This window comes from Sceloporus undulatus, chromosome 3, assembly GCF_019175285.1.
Source record: "Sceloporus undulatus isolate JIND9_A2432 ecotype Alabama chromosome 3, SceUnd_v1.1, whole genome shotgun sequence".
Classification (NCBI taxonomy): Eukaryota; Metazoa; Chordata; class Lepidosauria; order Squamata; family Phrynosomatidae; genus Sceloporus; species Sceloporus undulatus.
Genome location: NC_056524.1, coordinates 139754306 through 139780842, shown reverse-complemented (window position 1 = coordinate 139780842; position 26537 = coordinate 139754306). Strand labels below are relative to the sequence as shown.

Here is a 26537-nt window from a genome sequence, read left to right as displayed (position 1 = left end):
CTCCCCTTCATGTTGTTGACTGTTGTAAGAACATCTATTATGGAAAGCATTATTAGCCCATATATGGTTGTTGGTGAAGGGTTACTAACTAGGTCAGGAAGGGTCACTGTAATACTTCAGAGAGCTGCTACCAGTCACTGTTGCTAGCTATAGATTAAATTGCTCCCTTCAGTTCAATACTTTTGAGCCTGTACAGTGTGCCTACATCATACGCGGGCGCGCTTTATGTGGCTTTCAGCTTACGCTGCAAGCCGCTCACCATAAAAGGCAATGGGGCTTGAGCATCTGTGGAATTTCCCTTACGCAGGGATGTCCGGAACGGATCTCCTGTGTAAGGGAAGGGCGCCCCGAATTTGGTATGGTTTGTGATGTGTGAGTGTTGGAAGAAATCTTGCACAGCACAAACTAGAGGCTGTTTTCTGTAATGTTTTTAGAAGCAATTGAGCTGGGGCACTTCAATATTTCATTACATGTGTGTGTACGTTCCTTCAAGTTACCTGTCACCTTATGACAACCCAGTGGATTTCAGAGAATTTTCTTAAGCAAGGAATACTCAGAGGTCATTTGCTGTTGCCTTCCTGATATTCCTTGATGCTTCCCCATCCAAATATTAACCAGGCCTGATTTGCTTAGTTTCTAAGGGGCTATATTCAGGTGCTAAAAATAATGCAGGATGAATCTGGGTTGAATGCTCTGTTGTTCACATGCAATCTGAATGCATCTGATTCAGGGTGTTTTTTTGGGGGGGGGGGGGCTGCCAAATAAAAACAATGTAACCTGGAATAATCAATACCAGGCTTTTTCTTGAGTTTTTAAAAAGATTTGCATTGTCAGCAGTGTGAATAACTGAAGTGAATAGATTTGGGAGAATTCGGGATTGAACTTTGCATGCCTTGAACATGTTTCAAACACATTTGCATCATTGACTTCATCTTTATTTGAGTGCTCATAAGTGTGAGCAACAGAACTTGCAGAGTTGCACATCGATGTAGTTCCATAGTGTGAGTAGCAAACCCGGAATGTGTGAGTGTGGTCATTCTCATCCTTCCGCTTAAAAAAAGACATCTGAATGACCCCTGAGATGAGATAGGATTTGGTGCCTTTACTTTACTAGGAATGCTAACATCTTGGAATTGTAGGAAGAAAGTGATTATTTAGTTTTACCAAACATCTGAAGTACAACTTCAATATGCTTATCCTTCATTTTTAACATGACATTATGAAATATGGTTGCTAGTTGAGCATACATACAGTACTTTATCTCTTGGAAAAGATGCTCCACAAATCCTTCAAGCTGTTCATTTTGTACAGTATTTTGCAAAATTTCCAAGGAATTTAAAGTCTGTTAATTTGCACTGACCTGGATATAAAGAACTGGGAAACTCAATACAGGTTTAAATTTTGGCACAAACCATATCTTGTTTGCTCTGCTTCAGAAGCAGCTTATGGCATGATTTGGTCATGAGCTGTTGAACGAAAAAATTGCTAAGTCCACTGAGTTATTACAGGTTCATTACATGAGCAACCAGTTCTTTGGAACCCAGTAAGTTTTTATCTCTACAGAATTCCATTTTGTTGTCCTTATTGTAAATTGGGTTTTGTTTAATATTTTTGTCTTTGTTTATAACTGATTTATAAGATTTGCTTGTTTGTTTGTTACATTTATGTCCCATCTTTCCTCGAAGGAGCTCAAGGCAGTGTATAAGGTACTTCTCCCACTTTTAGTCTTCTCAGCAAGCCTGTGAATTACATTATGCAGAGAGACAGTATTTGCATTGGCCCGTAGACACTGAGAAAGTTTCATGACTGAGTTGCCTTTTAAACCATAGTCTTCCCATTCCCAGTCCACACTCAAAATAGTTGCTACTTTAATTTTGTTTTTAGATGATGCAGCTATTATCCTCATGCAACATCTTTGATTCTATGTAAAATGGAGCTAGTTTCCTTTTTAGTTCAGATATTATTATTATTATTATGTTTATGTTTATGTTTATGTTTATTTATTCAAAATGGCTCACAAGTTGAAATAGTCACAGAGCATGCATGTGTACAAACACACTGGCAGGCATAAGCACTACTAAATCATTTTATTGCTGTTTCCTTACAAAGGTACAAAGGTAAGAGCTTAGTCAGAGATATTGTATTTACACAAAACTTTTAGAACTGAGGATGGTGAAAACAGGAGTGTATAAATGGGAATTAGAATTATTATAGAAGGGAGTTTGTGTATTACAGGAGGGGATGAAAACAGATAATTCAAGTACAGGGCCACTGTCACTCTCTTCTTGAGGTTACATGGTAATGTGCTACATTCCCTTAAGTGAAATTAAGCCCAAGTGGAAGAATGTTTTCATGTTATATTGTGTTCTCTGTTTTGTTTTATTCGTAGCAATTCTGTGTCCTCTGTCTATATACTTCCCTATTTCTCCCTCTTTCACTTTCAGTTGAAGCATCCTGCCAGAATGGAGATGAAACTATGCAAACCATTGAAGCTGCTGAGGCCCTTCTCAATATGGATTCCCCTGATGATGATATGGATGAGAAGAGATCCAGTGAGTCAGACCAGAATAAACCTGAACAAATGTGTTGTGTATCATTGTTGTTTAAAAGAAGTACACTATTTAAAATGTTGTGCTTTGATTTTTAAGAGCTGGGTTCTGCTTTTTAAGAGCTGGGTTCTGCAGAAGGGGGCATGTTGCAAGAGATGTTGGGTAGATTCTTACAGCAGCGTTTGCCATTATGCTGTAGGACTGAAGAATGGGAAAGAAAATGAGGCTAACCCAAAAGCTCATTCGTGGCACATTCATTTGGTGCAAGTGTGTCACTTTCCTTAAATGCTAAAGGGTTCTTATTTTTTAAATATCAGTTTTCTTAGTAGGACCTCTCCTCTGGTGATGGCTGCAGGTCTTGGAAACAACAGCATGGTTGTGCCAAAATTACTTTTGAGTTTTATCTCTCTCAGTAGGAAAGGTTTAAACATGCGCTTAACTTCCCATTTATGAGACACCTCCCCAAGTAATGTTGGCTGGACATGGTGTTATATGTAACACTGACACAAGTGTCATTCTTTCTGTATTAATATTACGACTTAAATCAGGAGGAGGGGAGTATGGCCTCCAAGTCTAATTCTGAGGCTCCTGAGGAACCCCAACCCACCTCCAACATGCATTTTTTAAAAAAAAAACCCTTTACTTAATATAACCCTCATATCCTTGAAAGGGCATACAAACAATTTTGCTGTGCTATGGCAAATTATTTTAGGCTCTGGAGAGGATTTTTTTAACCCAGAAAATAAACCAGAAGTGAGTAAAATGTTTTTTTAAAGTTCTAACAAATTAAAAGTCCACTCTTTTGCTAGGATAGCACACAGTCAGCAAGTTTGCAACAGTAGTATTTAGTCAAAAGAAACAGTAACCTAAATTAACTAGCTCCCAAATAGCACAGGTATTGGGGTACTGTAATATTTATCTTTTATTCATTAATGAGTTAAATTATTCTGTTTCAACAGACTGACTAGCAAACTGAGTCCATACAAATTGGTAGCTTTTTGTACCATTTTATAGAAGCAATTCAAGAATCATTAGAATATTTACTAATTTCTTTGTTGTTTTCTGAAGCGCACATATTTGGAGCTGAGGATGAAATTGATATTGGTCCAATTACTCATGTGTCAGTTACACTTGATGGGATCCCAGAAGTAGTAGAGGTTCAACAAATCCAAGACACATTTGCTGAATCACAAAGCACTGTAGCACTTGAGCAACCAAAGAAGAGAAAAGGTAAGAGGATATGAATGTGTTAGCCTCCTACATTTGTAGTTTCTTAATGAGTGTATAGATTTGATATCTAGTACAGTATTCAGTATCTATTGTCCATCAATTGCTGCAAATTACAAAAGACGAAAATATTATAGAGAACATTAACCAAACTGTACTTGTGCAGACTTTTTAACTAGATGATTCATGGCATACAGAAGCCTGTTAGATCCATTTAAGTCTTTCTGAAAGTTAAATAATTTTTAAAAATGTGGACATCACTGAAAACTCCATACTTCTGGTTGAGTTCCCTGCAGCTGTTGTAAAGTTTTAAAAGCCCACTGTGCTGCACATTTACTCTAAAAGAGTGCAGCAGGTTTGCCAGTATTGAAGATAGTGTACCAGACTGAAAATGATGATTAGGGAAGTGCAAATGCAAAATGAAAGGCGTTGAAATTACATGCCATCTGTGTGAAACCCTGACTACAGATAATCATTTTAACAATCACAGTACTTTAAAGTTAGAAGACAGTCAATACTTTAAACTAGTATTAGCCATAGTAATAGTTAGCATTTGTATTGTATGCTATCTAAGTAAACTTTACATAAACCCTATGAAATACAGTCAGCTCTCAATATCCACTGTGGTTTGGTTCCAGAACCACACCACCCCCATGGACTCCAAATCCCTGGATGCTTAAGTCCCATTATATTCAGTTGCATAGTAAAATGGTGTCCCTTATATAAAATTTAAAAATCAAGGTTTGCTTTTTTAATTCTTTAATAATATTTCTTTCAACCTATGGATAGTTGGATCCAAGGATACAGAATTTGTGAATATGGAGGGTGGATTGTAGTTCATATCTGGGTCTATTGAGTGAGTGGGTGGAAGACCATAGTAATTTGCCTGAAGCCATGTTATGAGTTAATTGTTGGCATGAAATTTGAACTAGATATTTCCCAACTTTTAGTTTACATTACAACAGTAAGATATCTTAGGTCCAAAACACTCTGCAGAAATAATAATCCAGTTTGAGACTGGTTTAACTGCCCTGGCTCAGTACTAGGGAATCCTGGGAACTGTGATTTTGTGAGACATTTAGCTTTCTCTGTCAGAGAGCTATGGTACCATTATAAACTACATTTCCCAGGATTCCTTAGCACTGAGCCAAGACAATTAAAGCGGTCTCAAACTGGATTATTTCTGCAGTGTGTTTTGGAGTTAAAAGCAGGTTAAAATACTTAAATTTTTAAAAAAGTCAATATTAATAAACATCAAGGTTGTTTGTGAGGTGGCGAATAAATCATTGAAGAACAAAACCTCAGATGCTTTTCATTCTATCACATGGCTATTCATGTTGTTGTTTTTTCTTCCAGGGAAGAAACCTAAAGTTCCACGCCCAGAGTCACCTACTCTGACTCCAAACATAACACTGAAAAAGAAAAACAAAGATGGGAAGGGTAAGTCTGGGCAATGTAAACTAGGGAGCTGAATTTATTACAACTGGATAATGCAGAGTTAAACACAACAGCTGATGATAGATTTTCCTGCTTCATTAGATTTGCTGTATTCTGATCACAGTGACTGAGAGGAAAGAACAGAAATTTCCCTGACCTTTCACTGGTAGTGAATTTGCCATACATAGTGATATTGGAGAAACTACACCCACTTTATTTCCTGATAACTGCTTTTCTCCTACTGCAGTACAGTAATATGGTTTTAGTGCTTTCTTGTACTCTGTGGTATTTAAGATACAGAGTATGCTTCCAACACACAGCATCAACCCCCACACCACGGCCAGCCCATCATGTCAAACAGTACCTGACTGAAACTTGCATTACAATAGTAAAATACAGACCTTCCTGTAGATGTGTTTGCTATTTAGTGAGAATCAAAGGGAATTCAAACATTACAGTCTATGTCCAAATGCTGCTAAAATAGTTCTGCCTTCACACAATGGCTATATTACTTATGACATAGATTATTGTGACCACTTGGTATTCTCTACATAGCACTAGTGGCAATCAGAAATCTGTGGCACTTGCATGTAGACTATGGATAGTATTAACGTGATCATGTAGCAAGGGGTCTTACAAATCTGATGGTCTTCAGTTAGAGCCAAACCCCAGGAAAGAGTTGATTTCAGATTTTTGTCTTATATTGCCCGGGGGGGGGGGGGGAGTTTGGAAGTCTTTGTAAAAATCTGGATTTTTGTGTGTGGTATGTCAATTTTTGAAAAGCTTGCCATCTCTTTGTTTCAGGAAACACAATTTATCTTTGGGAGTTTTTACTAGCACTGCTTCAGGACAAAGCTACCTGTCCTAAATACATTAAATGGACTCAAAGAGAGAAAGGCATTTTTAAGTTGGTAGACTCCAAGGCGGTGTCAAGACTATGGGGAAAGCACAAAAACAAGCCTGATATGAATTATGAAACAATGGGCAGAGCTCTCAGGTATGTATACCTGAGAGAATATTGATATTTTCCTAACTATAAATGTGTATCATTAGACTGGAAACCTTGGCTGCATCCGCACTTGAGAAATAATCTGGTTTGATCCTACTTTAACTGCTGGCTCATTGCTGTGGAATTCTGGGATTTGTAGTTTTGTGAGACTTTGGGCTGGAGCAAATGGGCAAGGGGAAAAAAACAGCTCGATACTGGTTTTCCCCAAACCAATTTGAAACCCTGTTGTCCTCATGATCAAGCCACAGGTCTCAGCTATTCCCCCCCCCCCCCCGCCTCTCCCACAGTGCACGCAAACCATTGCATGAATACCACCACCACACATGTCTTAGATCCTTGTCCTTCTTGGCTTAATAAACAGGCCAGAGAGGAACTGACTGAGTGGGTAAAAAGCACTGGTAGTCAGTGCCTCCCTACATCAAGGCAGCATTTCACTTTGCCTAAAAGAGGCAGTTGTAAGACTGTTTTTGAAAAAGCCATCACTGAATCCCATTATAATGAATAATTATCAACCGGTGTTCAACATCCATTTTGGGACAAGATACTGGAATGTGTGGTGGTTTCCCATCTTCAGGAGTTTATGGATGAAACAGATGGTCTAGATCCATTTCAGTCTGGTTTCAGGCCTGAATATGGAACAGAGACAACCTTCTAGTCGATGACCTGTGCAGGGAACTGGATGGGGGAGTGTGTCTGTTAGTTCTGGTGAACCTATCAGTGGCTTTTGATACTATCAGCCATGATATACTTCTGGGCCACCTCACTGGCATGGGACTTGGAGGTAATGTTTTATAGTTGCTCCATTCCTTCCTAGAGAGGTAAACCCAGAAGATGCTGCTGGGGGATATATTTAACGTATACATGAAACTGCTGGGAGAAGTTGTCTGGAGTTTTGAGGTGCAGTGCCATCAATATGCAGATGACACTCAACTCTATTACCACTTTCCACCTCAATCCAAGGAGGCTGTCCTGGTCCTAAACCAGTGTCCGTCATCAGTAATGGACTGGATGAGGGCAAACAAATTGAAACTTAATCCAGACAAATAGAGGGGCTCCTGGTCAATTTAAAGGCAGATCAGGAAATAGGGATACAGCCTGTGTTAGAGGGGATCACACCCATCCACCCCCTGAAGATACAGCTTCACAGTTTGGGGGTACTCCTGGACTCGGCTTTGAACCTGGAGGCCCAAGTCTCTGCAATGACCAGGAGTGCTTTTGCACATTTAAAACCTGTGAGCCAGCTGTGCCATTTCCTTGAGACACCAGACCAGACCTCAGTGGTGCATGTGTTAGTTACATCCCTTTTGAACTACTGTCATGCACTCTACTTGGAGCTGCCTTTAAAGAGTGTTCAGGAACTTCTTCTGTTCCAAAGAGCTACAGCCCTGCTGTTGACTGGGTCAGGTTACAGAAATGACACAATGCTCCTGTTGAAACAGCTTCACTGGCTACCCATTTGTTTCTGAGCACAATTCAAAGTGCTGCTTATGGCTTATAAAGCCCTATACAGGGCTCCCCCGGGTTATGAATTTAATTCGTTCCGCGGCGCCATTCGTAACCCGAAAAGCATTCGCAAGCCGAAGCCCCATAGGCGCTAATAGCGAAAGCCGCGATTTGGTGCGAAAAAGCGCCGAAAAGCACCAAAAAATTTTTCGTAACCCGAAATAACCTTCATAACCCGGAACAATTATTTTTAATGGATTTTTTTCGTAACCCGGAAATTTCGTAACGCGGCGCATTCGTATCCCGGGGTACCAGTGTATGGCTCATGTCCAGGCTATTTGGAAGACTGTATCTTCCTGTATGAACCAGCCCGGGCTCCAAGATCTTCAGGAGAGGCTTCTCTCATTCCCACCACCATTGCAAGTATGAGAGAGGGCCATCTTGGTGGTTGCCCCTAGACTCCCTTCCCAGGGAGACCAGAATGGCTCCCTTATTGTTGTCCTTCTGCCGGCAGGCTAAGCCCTTTCCTTTCAGATAGACATTTAAAACAGAAAAATTTTAAAGAACACCCTGGGGTATTGTATTGTTTTAAAGTGTATGGTTTTAAGTGCTTTTATCTTTTTAAATTATATTCTGTTTTTAAACAATTGATCTGATTTAACATTGTAATAATTCAATTCCATTTTAACTTTCACTTTTGTAAGTTTTTACTGTGTTTTTATACTTTAAGCTGTTTTGAGTTCCAATTTTGGGAGGAAAGTGGAAATAACAACAACAACCTCCCTTTTCCTGCCCAGCTACCATCATATGACCGATAGTATGCCTGAATACACAGTCGCTTGCAGCACCTGTACAGTGCATTGGTGTGCTCAGTGACACATTGGCAAAGCACTATTATGGAAGCCCTCCATACAGGCTCACTTTCCTTTGCTTCTCTTCATGCCCCCCCCCCCCCCGGTTGGACTGTCTAGTTTGTGTATTTTGCAGTTACATCCATTGCATTATTGGCGACCTGTTGTGGTTCTTGTACTTTCATGTTTTTGCTTTTCTGGATTCCCGCATTCAGCTGCTTAGATGTGTAGTGATGCACATTTTTCATGGTACGCCACAGTATTTGAGCTTCTTTTTGCTTCATTTTTTCCTCTGGAGCACAGCTTTTGTCAATTTTCACCTGCTTTTGCCTTGTACATCGTCTAAACTGTGTGGCCTCAAAGTGGTTTAAAGCCACTTTATTTGGCCAGTGCTATCAGAGAGTTTTGGTGCCTCAACAAACTATGACTCCCAGAATTCTATAGCATTGAGCCATGGCAGTTAAAGTGGGATCAAACCAGATTATGTCTGTAGTGCAGATGCAGCCCTTGTGAGCTAATATAGGAGCTATGTCTCTGCTGCTAATGAAATGCTTTCAATAGATATCAAATAAACATAATTTCAAAATGAATGTTACAATTTTGAGACAGTCTTCAATCCAATTGCTAGCCTAAACTAAATTAGCCCTATTGAATTGATGGGATGAGAACCAGCATGGTGTAGTGGTTTGAATATGAATCTGGAGACCAGAGTTCAACTCCCTGCTGAGCCATGGAAACCCACTGTGTGACCTGGGGCAAATCCCACTCTCTCAGCCTCATGAGAAGGCAATGGCAAACCTCTGAACAAATCTGGCCAGGAAAACACCGTGATAGGTTCACATTAGGGTCGACATGAGTCGGAAACAACTTGAAGGCACACAGTAACAACAACAAAATAGTGTTCAATTACCATTCAGAAATGGACTCAGTGGAACTATACTAGTTAGAACTAGCAATTGGATTTAAGATACGGTATTTGTAAAGATTTATAACCTTTGTTCAGTGGAAATTTTTGCTCCCTGTGTCTTTTACAGTTTTATTCAACATGAGTTCTGGATCAATTTAAAAGGTAAAAATCACTAGTTGACTCCACTAGTTTCTTTTCAGTGACAGCCAAAAGCTATTTTCCAAAGTCTTTTAATGAGATTTTATTTCCAAATTAACTAATTTTATGCTGCTTTTATCTTCTTTACATAAATTTTGTTGTGTGTCTGCAGTCGTTTCTGATTTACAGTGACCCTAAGGCAGACCTATCACAGGGTTTTCTGAGACTGGGAATGTCTGATGTGCCCAAGGTCACCCAGTGGGTTTTCATAGTCAAGCAGGGATTCAACTCCGATCTCCAACACTCAAACCACTATGCCAGGCTGGCTCCATAAATTTGTATCATTTTAAAATTTTGTAATGGTTGTTGTTGTAGATGTGATCAAAATGCACTGGAAAACATATTTGGAGAGCAAGATTTAAATATTATGACTATGTAAGTAAATAAGTAACTAAATAATACTGTCTGTACTTTTAAAATCAATCCTTTGAATCTCACAATTCAGATAAATTGCATTTCAGAAAGGTGGTATAAAAACTGGACAGACATGTTTACTACACCTCTTGCCTTCTTGTACTAAGTTATCCAAACCCATGTAATAATTAACATTTAGCATTTTAAACCTTTTCTCATCCCCATGCCTTCTTCAGTAGGTATATCACAAGAGCCAGCATGGTGTAATGATTTGAGGGTTGGACTAGGACTCTGGGAAACCAGCATTCGAAGCTCCACTCAGCCATGGAAACCCACTGAGTGATCGTGGCCAAGTCACACTGTCTCGCCCTTAGAGAACTGCAATGGCAAACCTCATCAGAGCAATTCTTTCCAAGAAAACCCGACGATAGGTCACTCTCTCCATAAGTTGGAGATGACTTGAAGGCACACAACAACCATAAAAACTACAAGTATATCACATATATAGGTGTTGAGTTATGATGGCTGTGCAGCCAAAACAGGACCTTTGAGCAACAGGAGAGAGGTGTCAGCCGAAGAACCTCAAGGTTTGCAAAAATACAAACCATTCAGAGAAAACCCCTAAAAAAGCATGACATAAAATAGTCCAACAATGAGTGAGCCTACTCAGTAGGCCAGCAGTAGAGGCTGTCTGTATTATGAATGGAGAAACCTGAAAAACAAGAGAGGGGGACTGGAATAAAGTACAGTCTACCTGGAAAGAGACATGGCTAACTAGCTGGAACACTCAATAGGGAGCATTCCAAGCAGCAATATTTTTAGCAAGTCCCACTTGTTTCCATTATACAGTAGTTAACATTAATAATATGATCTGGTCTATTGAATTAATTAAGGCAAGAAACATGCTTCACCCAGGTGATTATGGAATATTGACAAACAAAGATCTTTATATATTTGTTTGCTGGCCAGAGCTCTATGGCTGGTTTCCCACAATAAACTTTGCCAGACATTGAAACATGAAGTGACTGTTCTGATCCAAGGTCTGAATATCTAGTAAATTTTATGTTTGCACTTTTGACAGCATTGAGAAACATTTCAAAATTTTAAAAGCATTGAAAAACATTTTAAAAAGTAGTGGTGTGAAATAAACTCTGTGCTGAAAGATGAGGTTTGGGAAACTTTCAGGTTTTATACTGATTGTTTGGCTGGATGATTGGCACAAGAATAGCTAGCACTAGAGTTGGCCAAGGCTAACAATCTTCCATTCTCGGCATCAAAAATCGACTAGTATACAGTGAGAGTCTTGGGAACATAACTATGTTTGGAGGCTCAGTAAAGGTGCATGAGTCCTTTTCTGTACTAACGTTGAAAGCATTCCCTCCAATGTATTTTGGACAATATGAATTGTTTCCAAAAGGCTCTACAATCATTGGGGGTTTGATAAAATCGAAGTAAGCAAAGGAATTCTAACTGATTTTCCTTGTTTTTTGCACCCTCTTATACACTCACCATGATGTACAGGTACTATGGTATACCATGGTGTACCACCACGGCTATGCCAGTATGGCATAGTGGTTTGAGTGTTGGACTACAACTCTGGAAACCAGAGTTCAGTTTCCAGCTCAGGCATAAAACCCACTGGGTGACCTTGGGCAAGTCACATGCTCTCAGCCTCAGGGGAAGGCAATAGCAAATCGCCTCTGAACACATAGTGCCAAGAAAACCCAATGATAGCCTTAACATCATCATCAGGCAGAAATGACTTGAAGGCATACACCACCACATACACCTACACTAATTACTGTAGGAAAGTGGTGGACCTTTTGGCATAGTATAATGTCACCATTTTCAAGAGAAAGGGAGAATTTATAATAAGCACTATTTCAATCATTCTTCTATTCATGGAAGTTTCCACTGGAACAAAAAAGCCTTCCATGAGTGGAGAGAGGGAGTTGGGTTTAACCCAGTCTCATTGGCTGCTTATATAACTTCAATAAAATACGGAAAGTAATGTATCAAGGAAATTACTTAAACATTCATTTTTTTCAGAAATGGTATAAATAGCAGTACCTGTAATGGTATTATTTTAATTATTCTTTAAAATGTTGTTTTAGTATTGACTTTAAAGAAGTTATTTGGATATGGTTTATTCTTTACCCTTATATATTTATTTTGTAACCAGTAGAGTATTTTCTTGTTCTAACAGATATTATTACCAAAGAGGCATTCTGGCCAAAGTAGAGGGACAACGTTTGGTGTATCAGTTTAAAGAAATGCCAAAAGACCTAATCTACATAGATGATGATGATCCAAGTTCCAGTACAGACTCCCCTGATGCATCTTTACTTTCAGCACCTACGGCTAATAGAAACCAAATGGGTAGGTCAAAAGGATCTACAAACACAGGGCCAAGAGGAGGATCTACTGCTGTTGTAAAGATCCCACTCAACTCTAAGTCTACCAGACCTAAGCAGCCCCTGGAAACTGCACAACAGCAATTGCCTGCCATGGCATCAGAAGCCTTGAGGACGATGCAGCCTACTCAGCAATTACATCCAACTCAGCTTTATCGGACAGTGCACTTAATGCAGCCAGTACAATCCATTCCAGAAGGACATACAACTGTAACCAGTACCATACTGGATGAGAAATCAAATCCTTCTGTTCAAAACATAAGGTAAGAATGTCAAAAGAAGTCTTGAGTTACAAGCAGAATAACAAGAATTTGATGGTGCTTCTGACACCTTAAATATCTGGTCACCTGAAGGGGAAATGTCAAGTAAAAATCATTGTCCTGTTTTAAGTAAGAGCCATCACTAGCAAAAAAAATTGTACCCATCTCAATTCTAGTGCTTTTGGAAAACATGATATACAACTATTTTCACTTTGCTGTTTCAGGGAAAAACCAGTTTTTCTGTTATTTTGTAATGTGGGATCAGTGCGGCATCAGAAAGTGGGATAGTTGGGGGAAGGGGGTAATACAGATTGGTGAGTGGTATCCTCCATTTTGCCATTTTTTGTTCTGTCACAGTGGACTCCTGTCTGTGTGTTCATGCACCTCAATAAGAGCTTTATTCAAGATTCAAATTGAAAGTTTGTTTCTGTATCATATCAAAGCCCAGGAGTTGCTTTCCTTGCTTCTGAAAAGTTCTGGCCATTGGAAGCACTTGGAAACCGGGGGTGAGGGGGGAGTGCGGTGTGTGTGTGAACATGCAGTGCCAACCACACATCACACTGAGAAGAAGCTTGTTCAGTAGTCACCAATCTGAATTCAGTTAATGATTTGGGAAGGGGATAAGGAAGTGAGTGAAGAAACATTTTATTTTTTTCTTCCAGTTCTTTCTCCCTATAAAGCCCTATACAGCTTAGGTCCAGACTATTTGAGACACCGTATCTCCCCATACAAACCACCAAGAGCCCTAAGATCCTCCAGAGAAGGCTTTCTCTCGGTCCCACCACCACCATCCCAGACTCACCTGGTGGGGACACAAGAGAGAGCTTTCTCAGTGGTGCTCCTGTGGAACTCCCTTCCACAGGAGGCTAGACTGGCTCTCTCCCTGCTGGCGTTTCGGCAGCAAGCAAAGACATTTTTGTTCAAGCAAGTCTGTTAAAGCAAGGCCTGGTTTTATTGGGGATTGGGGGGTGGTGGGTGGTTTAGATTAGTTTAACCTTGCATGTTTTAAATTTTGTATGATGTATTTTTAAAAAATACTTTTTACTGTTTTAATTAGATTACTTTAATTGTTTTTAAAGTGTTGTTTTAGTGTGTGTATGTGTATAATATTTTGTGAGGCGCCTCGTGTCCTCACTTGGGAGAAAGGTGGGTTAAAAGTAAAATAAATAAATAAATAAGTAGGTGCGGGGAAGCCATCCCATGAAAGTGCAAGGTGGATGGTAAGATTGACAGAGGAAGAAGAAAGTATTGGTTGATAGGTTCATGCATGCTGGGAATGGGGGAAAGCATATGGGAAGAAACAACCTTTTGTACCCATTTGAATTCTGCCAGGGAAGTGTGTGGCTATCAGACAATTTGAGTCCAATTTTTTAGGCAGTAAAATCTGGACAAAATACTGTGTGCTTGATCTGGATTATTTTGCTGGTATTGATTCAGCCAGTGTCTCCACATTACTCTCATGGTTAGTCATCCAATGAGAGGGAATTATTTCTCTTTTGTGGTGTATTTTTAATCTTAGTGAGAGAGGATCACAATAGATGTACTGTTGGACTGTGGTAATGTTGTAAGAGGAGGTGCTAATATTCTACATCTCAAGTCAATGTGTGTACACATGCATGCAAGAATATTAAAAGAACTGAGGAAAATGAATTGATCTCAACCCTCTAATTACTTGTTTTAAATCTTTACATGATGAAAATAAATATTGAATTGTCCACATAATCTTATTTCTTAATGAATTACGCTCATCCCTCCATATTTGCGGATTTGATTTTTGCAGATTTTATTATTCACGGATTTGATTAATATGTTATCTCTGGGATTATCTAGGACCTCCAGTGCAACTCTATGGTCAAACTTTAACTAAACGTTGCACTGAAAGGCCTAACGATTCCTAGATAGAATACTCTACTAGGCCTTTGTAGCTCCTCCAGTGCAGTTCTACCATCAGGTTTGGCAGATGTTGACCATAGAGTTGCACTGGAGGACCCAGAGATTCCTAGAGAGGTGTCCTCTCAGGTAAAAACATAGTGCTTTTGTTGTTTGCAGTTTTTCCATATTCACGGGGGTCTTGTGCCCCTAATCACAGCAAATATGGAGAGACATGTGTATAATGATTTTATTCTTATATGTGATGATACATCGATTAGTATTGTAGATTTTTAGAGACCTCTGCATGTTGAACATAAGATGACTTGAAGTCTTTTGGGTAATGCAAAGTAAATATTCCAGTTGTTTTAAAATAATTCAGTAGGTGAATAATTCAGTTACGCAATGGTTAGTTAATATGACACTAAATTAGTTCTGTGCCATTTGGGCTCCATGAAACATGAAAGTAGCTCATGGCACATAATTATGACCTGACAGATACTTGACAGCTCCCATGTTTGCTGTTACAGGCAAATGGCATATTTATAGAGCTCCCAGCAAGCCATGGGTGTGAAAGATTGCAAATGGTATAGATACTGCTAAATTTCATGGGTGGTTAATGTGTTTCATGGAATGCTTCTTTATTTTTAAAAAATGTATTAAGCAGGGCAGCATACACAGTGTTACAAAAACATGCATGTGCCTTCAAATCAGCTGTAAACGTATGGTAATCCTCATGAATTTAATAGGGTTTTCTTGGGCAAGGAATACTGAGAGGTGGTTTTTCTAGTTCCTTCCTCTGAAATATAACCTACAGCATTTGATATTGGTTGGCAGTCTCCCATCCAAGGATTAACCAGGGCTGACCCTTCTTAGCTTCCAAGATCAGGTATTTAGGTAGCAGGATAAAATGAAGTACCAGCATTAAAATTACAAAATCAGTGGCTATCAATGGATTGAAGTAACCAACAAACCAATCTGTTTAAATACAGGCACACACACACACACTTTACATGCCTAGGCAAGAAATCATGTTTTGATGAGGCACCATGCCAATCATGCCTCCCTTGGAAAGGAGTTCCACAGTCAGAACCCTGCCCTGGACTTTCACTGAATGAACCTGAATGTCCAAGGTCTTGAAAGAGATAAATATAATTTTCATTTAACCTTCTGGTCATTTCTGTGGAACTTTATGCTTGCACTTTACTGATTATTCAATGGGAGTGGAAGGAAGATGCATCAGTTATTATCATCACAGCAAGGTGCTATGCATAATACAGTGGCTTTCATTTCAGTGGCTGAAAGTGACTGGTAAATGCAACACTTGCTCTCCTTGCCCATTGGTAAGGAGGGACAAAATGAGAAGAATTCTTTATTCCTTCATAGAGATGGATCACAACATGGATCCATTTGATTAATCAACACACTTGGTAAAGGCAAACTATATGTGGGAACTGACTCTCTTTACAAAGACTACATTTGAGATGACCTTGGCTGATGGTCAGTGGTATTGCGTCCCTGGTGGCTTTTTCATGCATCCAGATCATTAATGGATGTTGCTTGTGGAATGTGTGCCTGTAAGCAGGCTCTTAGAGGGGCTGATATTGCACTTCTTAGTGAAATTGGTGTCTATGGGGGATTTGTCAATTAACTACTTTTATAAAGTAATTTTTGGATTGTAATTGGGCAACAGAAATATCCTAATTATTAAAATATTATAACAAAAGTTTATTTCAACTTAAAATTAACTACCATGAATATTAACACATAGTCTCCCATCTATTTATTGTCCATTTGGTGCTAATATTATGGATAAGAATTGAATGAACAGAAATATTATTGGTACAGTCAGCGCCCAACATTTGCTGGTTTCCATTTCACAGATTTCATGAATTTGATTGATATATTCTCTCTAGGGATCTCTAGGTCCTCCAGAATGATTTTGGGGTCAACTTTTGATGGAAATTGATCATAGAGTTGAGCTGGAGGACTTAGAAATTTCTAGAGAAATGTTTTCTAAGTTAAAAACAGTAACATTTGCTATTTTAATTTATACCTATTTATATTTGCGGGGGTTTTTCCACCTCCGCATCTAACCCCTGCAAGCGTGGGGGGCCAACTGTATTTGCTTGAATGCAAGCTGACTCCATACACTATCTTTTCAAATTTTGAACCAAAGGCCCCATTTCTCTTGGTTTTCACTCATTTGACTACAGTGTTTCCAATGCAACATGAATTGTGCCTGAATTCATAGCTGGAGCAAATGTGATGGTTTCACCTGCATTGTTCCCCTTGCATGCTCTCTTTCTCCTGTTGAGAAAATAGCAACACCATTTTTAAGTAATTGATTTATTTATTGTCTGTCTTCAGAATGCATTTTTCCAGCCTGTAGTTCTGACGTGGCTGTGGGATGTGGCATATCCTGAGATATCTATGGCCTGTTACAGACTGCCAAAATAAAGCTGCTTCGGGTCTCTTTGTAGGTATGCTATTTAAATGATGCTTGGGTCCTAAGAGTCGGGAGGTCACGCCAAAGCCATACTCCATTCCTAAGCACTGGAGTGCAGCTTTGGTGCAGCTTCCAGATTCTTTGGATGCATGCATCATTTAAACAGCATACCTCCAAAGAGACCCAAAGCAGCTTTATTTTGGCAGTCTGTAACAGACCACTGTTTGTTCAAGCAGGACTTTTGTGGTGAAGATTTCGCTTAATGGGAATGTTGCTCTGTATCATTAAAAAAAAACACCTTTAGATTGCCATCATGATCAAGTTGTTTTTCATCTGGAGACTGTAACTGCAGAGAGTTAAACAGAAGTAATCAATGATGCAATTTAGAGGTTGCACAGAATCCACAAATTATTAGCATACAGATTATCAGCAGTGCTCCAAGGAACTACAGCATATTTCTGTTATTTAGAATTCACATCCATTGTTATTTTACTATGAATTGAAGCTGAGTTGTAATTATTTGTTCAATGCCTAACAAGTTGATGGATGAGCTGATCTTTGAACACAGAGGTCTTAAAAACGAGCTCTGTGCTAAAACACTTCATTAACACAAAAGGTCCCGGGCTCAGTTCCTGGTATCTCCAGTTTAAAATTTTTCAAGAATGGGGACAGGGCCAAGGAAAACTGCTGCCTGCCAGAGTAGTCACTTGTGGCTAGGTGGATCAGTGATTTCACTTAAATATGAAGCAATTTTATTTGTTGCTCATGCATTCATTGATCATATCTATGGGCTACATTGGTATTTGGAAGACTCATCTGATGGCATGCCACAGTCAGAATAATTTCAGGTTTGAGAAGCTCTTTTCTAGCAATGTATGAAATAAATGTGCTGTCAACACATCCAGATGCCCTTTCCCAGCCTAGTCCAGTGGAACAGATCTGTGTTTTAAGAAATGGAGGTAAAAATCCTGTAAAAAACTCAGGTGAATCTGCTGAAATACACTCCCTTTCAAGGGGTGTTTATGTGGATCATCATGCTTTTTTATTCAGAATTAAACTGATGTATATCACTTTTCAGACAATCCACGCTACTCTCCTAATATTACCAGACGGCTTTTTTTTTTAAGTTCTGAAATGAAAATGCAAACCTGTTGTGGGTTGAAATACTGCTCTGCTGCTATCACCTCTGAATTGTTTGAAAATTTCCTTCCTTTCAAAATCTTTTAAGGTTTGGAAACAAGAAATAGGTAGATGGAGCAAGATCTGGTGAGGAGGATAGGAGGAACTTCCTGACAGTAAGGGCTGTTTGACAGTGGAACAAACTCCCTCAGAGTGTAGTGGAGTCTCCCTCCTTGGAGGTCTTCAAATGGAGGCTGGGTGGCCATCTGTCGGGGATGCTTTGATTTGGATTTCCTGCATGGCAGGTGGTTGGACTGGATGGCTCTTGTGGTCTCTTCCAACTCTCTTAATCTATGATTCTATGATTTTATGGTCTATACATCCAGACCCCAGATTCCTCAAAACATTCATTTTTACCAGTCCTGTGAGCAGGTTATTGTCCTGCAAAAAGAGAGCGCCTTTCCGCAGCTTCCCTTGCTGTTTTTTCTTCAGTGTCTCCTTTAATTGACACAGCAATTTACAGTAGTATTCTGTATTAAGTGGTTGGCAATTCTGAAGATAGTCAGTCATCAAAATACCTTCCTTATCTCCCCCTCCCAAAAAGACCATGACCTTTCCCGCTGACCTTTGAGACTTCAATTTCTCTGTTGTTTTCTCTCTGGATCATAGTGAAGTAACCATGTTTCATCAGCAGTGATGAGTTGTTCCAAAAATTATCACTAGTATATGTAAAGTCGAAGGCTTTCATGGCCGGCATCCATACTTTTTTGTGGGTTTTTCAGGCTATGTGACCATGAACATGGCCACATAGCCTGAACCCCCCCCCCCCAATAAAAATAATTATCACTAGATTGCTTAACATGCTGCAAAATCAACTTGGAGGTATCTACATGGTTTTTTTCTGGTTAGCATTCGAACATTCAGCACCCAGTTGACTGACAGCTTCTTCAGTGCCAACCACTCATGAATTATAGACCCACTGCATTCCCAGGATATCTCTAATGTCTCAGCAGTTGTTTTAGCTGAGATTCATCAGTCTGCCAAAATCAGGTCATGAACACACTCAGCCATTTCAGGAGTTGACACTATTGAAGGCCTCTTCACCTAGCTGCATCTTCAGTCTCAAAATCTCCCTGCTAAAAGTTGGCACACCATTTCTGCACAGCTATGACAGACACTTATCATTCAGTGTTTACATCATATACTCATGGGTTTCCTTTGGAGTTTTCTTCTGCAGGAACAGGAACTTTATGATGAGCCAGAGTTCAGCACTTGAAAATACATACATTTCAGCAATGTGATGGAGCACTAGGTACTTTACTCTCATATAATTAGTTCCCAAATCCATGTGCTGATGTTCTCCTTATGGAAGAATATGACCTAATTTAGAAAAAAAGATTAGCCTGTTATCTGTTATCATAAGCAATCATTCCTGCATGAGACATTATTGATTCCTACAACTCAAAATGGTAGGCAATTCTGTGATTTCTGGTAGCAAATCCACCTATGTCTGGCTTTTTAAAGTTGGCAGGTAGCATCTGGAGAATCTTGAAACACTTTCATGGTGTAAATATGCTGTGCTGACTTCTCATTTGTAATTTTATGTGGGCAGGGGAAACCCTATTAGGCTGCTGATGTACATTGGAAACCTTACATTATTTCCTAATCCCAGTATTTCATCAAGGCATTTTTGTTTTCTATATTCCTGTTTCATTTTTCTTCTTTTTTCTCCTCCAGAGAAAATTTTAGTTAACATTCCCTGTTCCAATGTAGCACAACAATTTTTGCTTTGGACAATGCTGTTGCAATGTAATACTGTGTGTATATATGTGTACATGCCTTCAATTTGTCTGTCAACTTATGGCAACTCCTTGAATTTCATGGGGTTTTCTTAGGCAAGGAATACTCAGAGATGTTTTTGCCAGTTTCTTCCTCTGATATAGCCTACAGCACCTGGTTTTCATCTCCCATCTAAGTACTAACCAGGGATAACCCATCTTATCTTCCAAGATTAGAGAGGTTCTGGTGCATTTAGGGTATTTAGGCCCTAATTCAGTCTTTTTAATTTTCACTTCCAGTCTTTTTGAAATACAGCCAGATTTTTATTTGTAGCTAGGATTTTTAAGGAGTTCCAGTAGCAGATTGAGTGTGTCAAAATAAATTGTTGGCAGAAATTTAAATATCTTGTTCTTGACAGCAAAATTGATTGCTTAATTTTCTGTGGGTAGTGTGTCTCCAAGAGGCTTTGGGACCTGTCAGTAGCTTGCATATATGGTGTGTTTCTGCAATAGATTTGAAAAATTTAGTCTGCTAGTGATAGATGAGATACATCTTGTACATCAAAGAAATGCTGCAGTATTAGCACTCCTTTCCAAGCTACCTGAGGTGGGGGACTGGCAATTTTACCAATTTGAGCTGCTACTCAATTTGTTCCCATTGGCTTCCATTTTTCTTCTTGACTTGGAAACCTATCAGGAGCCAGCAGCTGTAGCTCCTGGACAAGCATGGGTCTGTGAAGCATCACTTTCAATAGATCATTGCACAATTCTGCAGGCAGATGATGTGACACTCTGGAACTGAGCTGCTTGGATCCTGGGATAGTCTAAGCTTCTCTTCTTTCATGTCTTAAACAGTATTAAGTTACTCCATGAGGAAAATTGTACTGATAAACTACTCAGCTGACTAGTTTGACATCTGTCTGCTTGTATCTTCGTGTCTTCTGACAAAATGAGTGCAGAGGTCTTCATAGGACTGAAAGAACATAAGCAGTGACATGCTGCTTCATGTCCCTTGCTCTACTGTATGTATTGATCAATACAGGAAAAGAGAGAGACTTTTATACACCCTTCCCTTCTTGGTTATAACAGGTACTTTGGTCAATTGGATCTATGTGGATTTATTTTGTAACTGCCAGCATAGGTTTTTATTTTTCTGTTCTGAAAGCAAATTTATGGGCACTTAGAGATTAATACTTTAAATTGCATGTTACTTAATTACACCTATTTAGCTTTTTGCTGATTTTTATGGCTCCTAGATAACTGTTTAGGCACACGAGGCAGTATGTGTGCACATACACATGCTCACTATAAAATACTGGCTTGACGTTTTGGGGTGTTGGCACTGACTTCAACTTCTGGCAATATTGTGACTATTTTGTATTCTTTAAGGATAGAAACAATTTGTGTAATATAATCTACTACTTGTGATTTTGCCTTTTGGGGAAAGGTTGTATCCCTGCAGTAGAACAGATAACTGTGAAAATAAAATATCAAGAATTTTCTCAATAAATAGTATTTTACCAAAATAACTACCTAGAAGGGTCCACATTGTAGCACAGCATCATGGTGATGGAGAAGCCAGGAGGTGGAAGTGATTACACACCTGACAAAGAAACCGTCATTATGTAGGAAAAGTATTATTTGATCAGTTTGAAATTACAACCTAGTTGTCACAAATAACATGTTTTAAGTACACTAACCATATTTAGTATTCAGAGATATAGCCGTGTTAGTCTATGGAATCAATATATAGAGAGATCTTGTAGCACCTTGAGACTAACTGAAAGAAAAAAGTTGGCAGCATGAGCTTTCGTAGACTTCAGTCTACTTCCTCAGATATTTTTCTTTATGAACCGGCCTGTGCTCTGAGATTTGCTGGGGAGACCCTTTTCTCTGTCCCCTCACCCTCACAGGTACATCTGGTAGGAACATAGGAGAGGGTCATCTCAGTGGCTACTCCCAGGCTCTGGATCTCCCTTCCCAGAGGAGTTAGACTGGCACCCTCCCTAGTCTTTTTTCATAGGCAAGCAAAGAGTTTTCTGTTTTGACAGGTGTTTGATGAGTAATGATATAAGGCCCATCTACAAATGCACTGGATATTGCTAATTCTTGTATTCTCTCTCTCTCTCTCTCTCTCTTTCTCTTTCTGTGAATATATGTTTTATAATTCTTTTTGCTTGTCTCAATAGGACCATCCAAGCCCCAGGCCAAGTTCCAGTAGTTGTATCACCTGGGAACCCGCAACTGCATACTGTTACACTCCAGACACTGCCTCTAACAACAGTGATAGCCAGCACAGATCCATCATCTGCAGCAGCACCCCAAAAGTTCATTCTACAAGCCATCCCAACTTCACAGCCCATGACTGTGCTTAAAGAGAACGTCATGCTACAGTCTCCAAAGCCAGTCTCTCCTCCTTCATCCATTGTTTTCAGTCCTGCTCAGGTCCATCAGGTTCTCACCAGCAACGTGCAGACAATATGCAATGGAACAGTCAGTGTGTCTTCTTCTCCATCTTTCAGCAGTGCTACTCCTGTTGTAACTTTTACGCCCAGCACTTCTCAAGTGGTTGCTCAACCATCCAACACTGTGATCACTTCAGTCATTAAGGCTCCAGAAACTAAACCAACTGTTATACAAGGGTTGATCAAATCAGAGGCAGAGGTTGGTACAGTGGAAGAATGCAAACTCTCAGAGCAAAGTTTCCAACAGCAGCCTTTCATGGTGATGGTATCCAGTTCAAATGGATTTCCCTCAACTTTGCATATTAAACAAGAAAGTGAACAATTAGAGCCAAGTACATATGAGTAAATGAGAATTAAATTCTGTGTATGGTGGTTTTCCTTAATGTGATGGGACTACATCAGTTCTGTATATATCATTTGATTCCAAAACAGGCATTACAAAGATACTTTAATTTCTGAAATTAATTTTAGAAGGCAATATTGTAGATTTGATTTCATTTTTTTCTCTTTGCTGAATAATATAAAATATGAATGTTTCAAAATGCAAGCGTAAAGGAACATGCAGCTTATCTTTTTAAATCACTGTCCAAAAATTCTAAATTTCTTACACTTCATGCTTATTTGTCTGTCTTGCATAATGTAATCCAAGCTTTAAAGCAATACTTAATTTCCATATTTTTTTCCATTCTGCATATGTGATTTACTTAGCAAATTGCAAAGATCTGCCTTATGCCAGTAGATTAAAAAAGATTTTTGGTCTTGTGTATACAGTAAACACATGGACAGTTCAATGTTAATTTGTTTCTATTGTATTTTGTCCCAAAGATTGTGCAAAAAAGAGGACCTACCTTATCGAGAAGATACATAACATTTATATCTTTGATTTACTAGATATTTTCTGTTTTTATTACGTGGATGTATTGGATATACCTGTTCACCAAAATAGAAGTTATCACTACAGGTACAATTATTTTCTCACCACTTTAATACTGAATAGAAAGATTATTTTGATTTCCCATTATTTTTGTAAGGAGGTGAAAAAGAGAAGTATATGGGACTTGCGCAAGTATTTTGAGATTGAAATGTTTCTATAAAAGTACTTTTTCTATTGTAAATATGTAATTTAATTTCTCAAAGATGTTTTCATAAAAATATTCTTTCCACAGAGCAATATTTTATCGAGAAAAATAAGATCATTATGTTTAGAGTTCTAATATTATAGGTATTCATATATTACAAAGTGAATTTGTATTTAAAAGAAAATTTTAAATTGTGGGACTCTTTTGAACCCCCCTTGTCTTTTTGTATTTTAATTGGTTTATTATGAAAATAAATCAAGTACAACATCTTTGTATGGGTTTTTTTTTTTTTACTTGATGGGATGAGCTTTTTAAAAGAGATGAGGACTGCAGTACCAGGTTAAACAGTAGAATGCAAAACTATAGGCTGCATCTGCACTGCAGAAATAATGCAGTTTGACACCACTTTATCTGCCTTGGCTCAATAGAAATCTGGAATTTGTAGTTTTGTGAGACATTTAGCCTTCTTTGTCAGAGAGCTGTGGTGCCACAACAAACTACAAATTCCAAGCTTCCATAGTATGCAGCCATGGCAATTAAAGTGGCGTCAAACTGCATTATTTCTGCAATGGAGATGCTGCCTCAGCCTCAAGTACAGCAAATAATGTACTGTCTTTGCCAGAGTGGCCATCAAGTACATTTAAGCATAAAAATAAGTTTAGTCCACCACAATCAGTTGCTCAAAAAACCTTACCAATCATCATATTATTTATCTCAAGAGTATTACTGTATATGAAGAAACAGTAACAGAGACCTAATACTACTAAAGGTTAAGGGTATGGTTATGAAACAAAACATCATAAAGGTCAGAACATTCAGGTGGAGGATATGGTCTTTTTATGTTTGGGGGGAAAATAGAAACAAAGGGAAAGGGTTAAGCATTGTTTGATGACATACACATGTACTCAGTTTTATAAAATAGGAGCATTCCAGGTATCAGTCCTATGAAGTCAAAACTGGCAACTACTACCAGATTACATATGGAATCTATAGGTACACTACCCTAACAGTTGCATGTTTTCCAGAGCTGCCCAACAGTGGCAATGAAAAGCAGACAAAATCTGCTGGCCTTGAGTAGCTTGTTTCTGCAGTGCGTTATTTCTTGCATTACTGCTGCCTCCATGGCCTTTTTCCTCCTCCTGTCACTGCCTACATGGATGTAGTTACACTGGTATAGTGCACAAGTAGAATTCCAAAGAAAGTCAGAGGTAAGAACAGGTTTAAGGCTTCTAACATCTCTTAACAGTATAATTGATGCAGCTGCATAGAAGTAAGAAAGTACCATTCACAAGTAATTGCCATGTTCCTTGTCAAATGTTCAAGCAATTTGCTTCTCAACAAGACTGAAGTATAGGCAGGGAATGGTAAGACCTACATAAAATGGTTGAGTGTTAAACATTTTACAGTTGTATCAAGTACCAGGACTGTGATTCAATCATACAATCTACAAGGGTGAAATGGTGATGACATAAGACATAATACTTTCACCTTGACTTAAGATCTGAACATTCATTAAATTATGCTCAACACTTGGATCCAAAGTGAGATTGACAAATTTGGATCTAACTAATTTAGAGCAAAGTCCTCCTGTGATTTGTTTCCCCTTCTTTTGTTCCATGCATATTTCTTTCCTTAGTCATATGTGGTGGTAAATGCCTTCTATCACAGTTACTTTACTCTCCGCACATGCTTATCCCTTTTGTACAAAATATTTCACCTGCTATTCACAAGGGTATCATACTCCATCCTACCACAGATGAATAATAGAGAGGGTTCTTTCATTTTAATATTTGCATTCTCTGTGGTGTATGTTGTCTCACTGTTGAGTACCACTGTTGTAACATTTTTGCATGACATGAGAATTCCAATTAGCATTAGTGTTTTTTAAGTACACAATAGGATGTCAACTTTGGATAAGTTAATGTTTGGCTTTATTTTTCATCATCAGGTTTGACAGTGCTGAGGAAGAACATGTAGATCCTTTACAGTCTCTTAGGCAACTATATATGCTGGGGTTGAGGTTAGCAACCAGCTGTTTTGTTCATGTCTACATTCTTCAAGCATGTGTACTAAGTGAAAATGATGCTTCTGGGATTTGCTTTACTAGATTCTAGCTTTTACACAAATTATTTGTGGCAACCGGCCCAGAAGTAAAATAAAAATTATCAGAGCTATGCATGGTTTCTTGGGTTGGCACTCTTTCATTATATGGAATATTATGTGGAATATTCCTTTCAACAAATTTTGTAAGCCGAGTATAATTTTGCTTACAAGTTAAACTGTGCATATAACATTTTAAACACAAATTGAATTAAAATGTGACTTGTTCATTAGGAGAGAAAACAGAAACCTTTTTGCAGACTGGATGTGGTGAATTTCCTCCTGCTCATCACAGCTTTGGCAAGATGCTGATGAAATAATAATTTGATAGGAAGAATCCCCTTTCCACATTTCTGGCAATGTATGGGTTTGTGTTTGTACAACATATCTTATTTATATATCTTACTGTTTTTAGTAACAGCAAGTGGTAGTCAGGGGTAGCTTATTTCCACAGGGAAGGAAGAAAATCAGTAAGAGTAAATTTTTTAATATGGACAATGTCTTACCCCTTATAAGCTGTAATAATAATAATAATAATAATAATAATAATAATAATAATAATAATATGCAACTATATGTAATATCCTGTTCTTTACCATTGATTCTGGACTGTGTGTGTCTGTATGTGTGTACCTGCCCACCAGTTGATCTTGTTTCACTTGATTGTTTACATTTTTGTGAGTCTAAGTTCCAAAACACATTGCAGAAATAATTCAGTTTGAGATCGCTTTAACTGCCCTGGCTCAGTGCTAGGGAATCCTGGGAACTGTAGTTTATTTTGGCACCAGAGCTCTCTAAATGTCTCATGAAACTACAGTTCCCAGAATTCCCTAGCATTAAGCCAGGGCACATAAAGCGGTCTCAAACAGGATTATTTCTACAGTGTGTTTGGGACCTAAGCTATCTGACAGTCACCTGATAAGTTGGTATGAAATGTTTTGGCTGTGATAAGTTGCCTGTGACGGACATATACATCAGGGGTAGGAATCATGTAGCCCTCCAGATGTTGTGCTACTGTAATTGTTACCA

The 26537-nt window shown here is 38.7% G+C and overlaps 1 protein-coding gene across 9 annotated transcripts in view; it reads left to right on the top strand.

Moving 5' to 3' along the window:
- Positions 1-23671, top strand: part of ELF1 (E74 like ETS transcription factor 1) — an 85912-nt gene extending 62241 nt beyond the window's left edge. For 6 of the 9 annotated variants that reach the window (XM_042456475.1, XM_042456467.1, XM_042456470.1 and 3 more), the window contains 7 exons: positions 2445-2552; positions 3618-3779; positions 5133-5216; positions 6018-6210; positions 9937-9996; positions 12182-12652; positions 22054-23671. In XM_042456475.1, coding sequence (XP_042312409.1) covers positions 2477-2552; positions 3618-3779; positions 5133-5216; positions 6018-6210; positions 9937-9996; positions 12182-12652; positions 22054-22675 — 1668 coding nt within the window. In that variant the 5' untranslated portion in view covers positions 2445-2476 and the 3' untranslated portion in view covers positions 22676-23671. Of the gene's footprint in view, positions 1-1685; positions 1707-2389; positions 2553-3617; positions 3780-5132; positions 5217-6017; positions 6211-9936; positions 9997-12181; positions 12653-22053 lie in introns of all 9 variants that reach the window. The other 3 variants (XM_042456476.1, XM_042456473.1, XM_042456472.1) reach the window with 3 other exon arrangements.
- Positions 23672-26537: the final 2866 nt, after the last annotated feature.